The sequence below is a fragment of the Buceros rhinoceros genome, unplaced genomic scaffold (assembly GCF_000710305.1).
Source record: "Buceros rhinoceros silvestris isolate BGI_N320 unplaced genomic scaffold, ASM71030v1 scaffold37352, whole genome shotgun sequence".
Classification (NCBI taxonomy): domain Eukaryota; kingdom Metazoa; phylum Chordata; class Aves; order Bucerotiformes; family Bucerotidae; genus Buceros; species Buceros rhinoceros.
In genome coordinates, this window is record NW_010398956.1 from 4123 (window position 1) to 5852 (window position 1730).

The window sequence follows — 1730 nt, forward strand, 5'->3', positions numbered from 1 at the left end:
GACATGAGACATCACGGAGTATGAAGCAGGGTTACCAGTAGGTGTATTTACAAAGCTTAACAATGGCCCATTGCACCTCCTCAACACGACCACTCTAGCACTGCCGCACTGACGGGAGCTGCAAAGCAGTACATTGGTTACCTGATTCTTAACTGATTGAGTAATTAGGACCCTAATCACTAAACTATTTACACGTGGAGACAAGAACACCTCCATTTTCTGACTCTTCACACTCACGTTAGGAGCTTTTCTGTTTAAAGCAAACAGAAAATGTACGGTACCTTGAATTTTATTCAGTATTTCCAGTAACACCGTGTAACAAACACATTCAAGAGTTCCCTTTTTTCTTTTTTCACAGAGGAACACAGAAAACTGTAACTCCAGAGCACACTATCCTGTCAAAAATCCAGGACCAAACCATTGTCTAAGATTCTTTTTTTTCTCTTTTTCTGGATTCACACAAAAAATCCCCACATGGGTATATGCCCCACTATTTATTCATCTGGATTCTTGTACTGCTCTTGCAGAATGACATGCAAGTACAACATAAGTCAAATTCAACTGTTCCTTCACGCCACATGGAATTTTATAAAAATAAAATATTAAACAAACAGTAGCTTTCTGCACCAGCTCACAGAGCAGAGCAATGTTATCATTTGACAATTAACAGTATCACCATTATCAGAAAATCTGAACTTCTTGGAGAAAGTCAATAAATTAAAACTTTGTCTTCTTAGTCCAACATACACAACATTTTCAATTCCTCCAATACAGTATACAATGAAACCCATGAAAGACAGTGGAAACAATTTTCAAATGGACCATATTTTTTTTCCTAGAAAGCTAAATAGCTGACTTCAAGCCATTCAAAAGATGCCATATCTGAGAACTATTTTTCCCTTTCTAGACTTAACTCCACCTCCTCATTAACAACATTCTCTCACTAAGAAGTAGAAATCATTTTCCAAATATTTATTTATAATTGGAAAAAGATTACAAAATACAAAGTTTTATTGTACTTGGGACTACAGTAATGTATTACTTCAGTTTATCCACTTCCTCCAAATTTGTGAAAAAGTGACAAGCAAAACAAACGAAAACGAGAAGTAACAGATGTATGAAGCAGTTTCACCAATTAAGCCTGAAAATTCAGAAAGGATTTCACCAAATAAATCCATTCCTCACAGAAGTGCTGCATTCCTAGAATGAACTAATGCCCTTCAGTAACACAGAAAGTCAGTCACTTAGGCAAGGTGGGACTTATAAGCGACCAAGGATTAGCATCTCCGAACAGCGGAGTAAGCTGAAGCATTTTGGATCGTCCGTCAATTCAGAGCTCATCATGTTTTGCCGGGTCCATACTGGGTTTGATGAAGATTCCCTCCATTGCTTTCCAATAGTTGTGATGATTAGCAGTAGGCATGCCATGAACTTCCCGCTGGCCTCTAATGGGATGGCCATACTGTTCCCCAGTTATCGAAAGGAACACCTCAGTTCCTGCGTGCTTGAAGCGCACCGCATCCTCCCGCTCCCAGTAAGTCCCACTGCATTGCACAATCCATATATCGAGGTCATCTCCTTCTCCATCATCACCAAAGGCACTTACTTCCTGTTAGAGACACAAACTTCCTGAAGTGAAAATGTAAGCAAACACCTCCAATATACACACAAAAATATCAATCACAGAGTCAGCAGAGTTTAAAGGCAGGGATGGAGGGGAAAGAAAGAGT

The 1730-nt window shown here is 39.2% G+C and overlaps 1 protein-coding gene across 1 annotated transcript in view; it reads right to left on the reverse strand.

Moving 5' to 3' along the window:
* Positions 1-1118: 1118 nt before the first annotated feature.
* The window catches only part of SDF2L1 (stromal cell-derived factor 2-like 1), a gene marked incomplete at its 5' end in the record, with an annotated part of 2748 nt that continues 2136 nt past the window's right edge, over positions 1119-1730 (reverse strand). The window contains one exon of the mRNA XM_010131300.1: positions 1119-1609. Within this exon, the coding sequence (XP_010129602.1) occupies positions 1331-1609 (279 nt within the window). The remainder of the gene's footprint in view (positions 1610-1730) is intronic.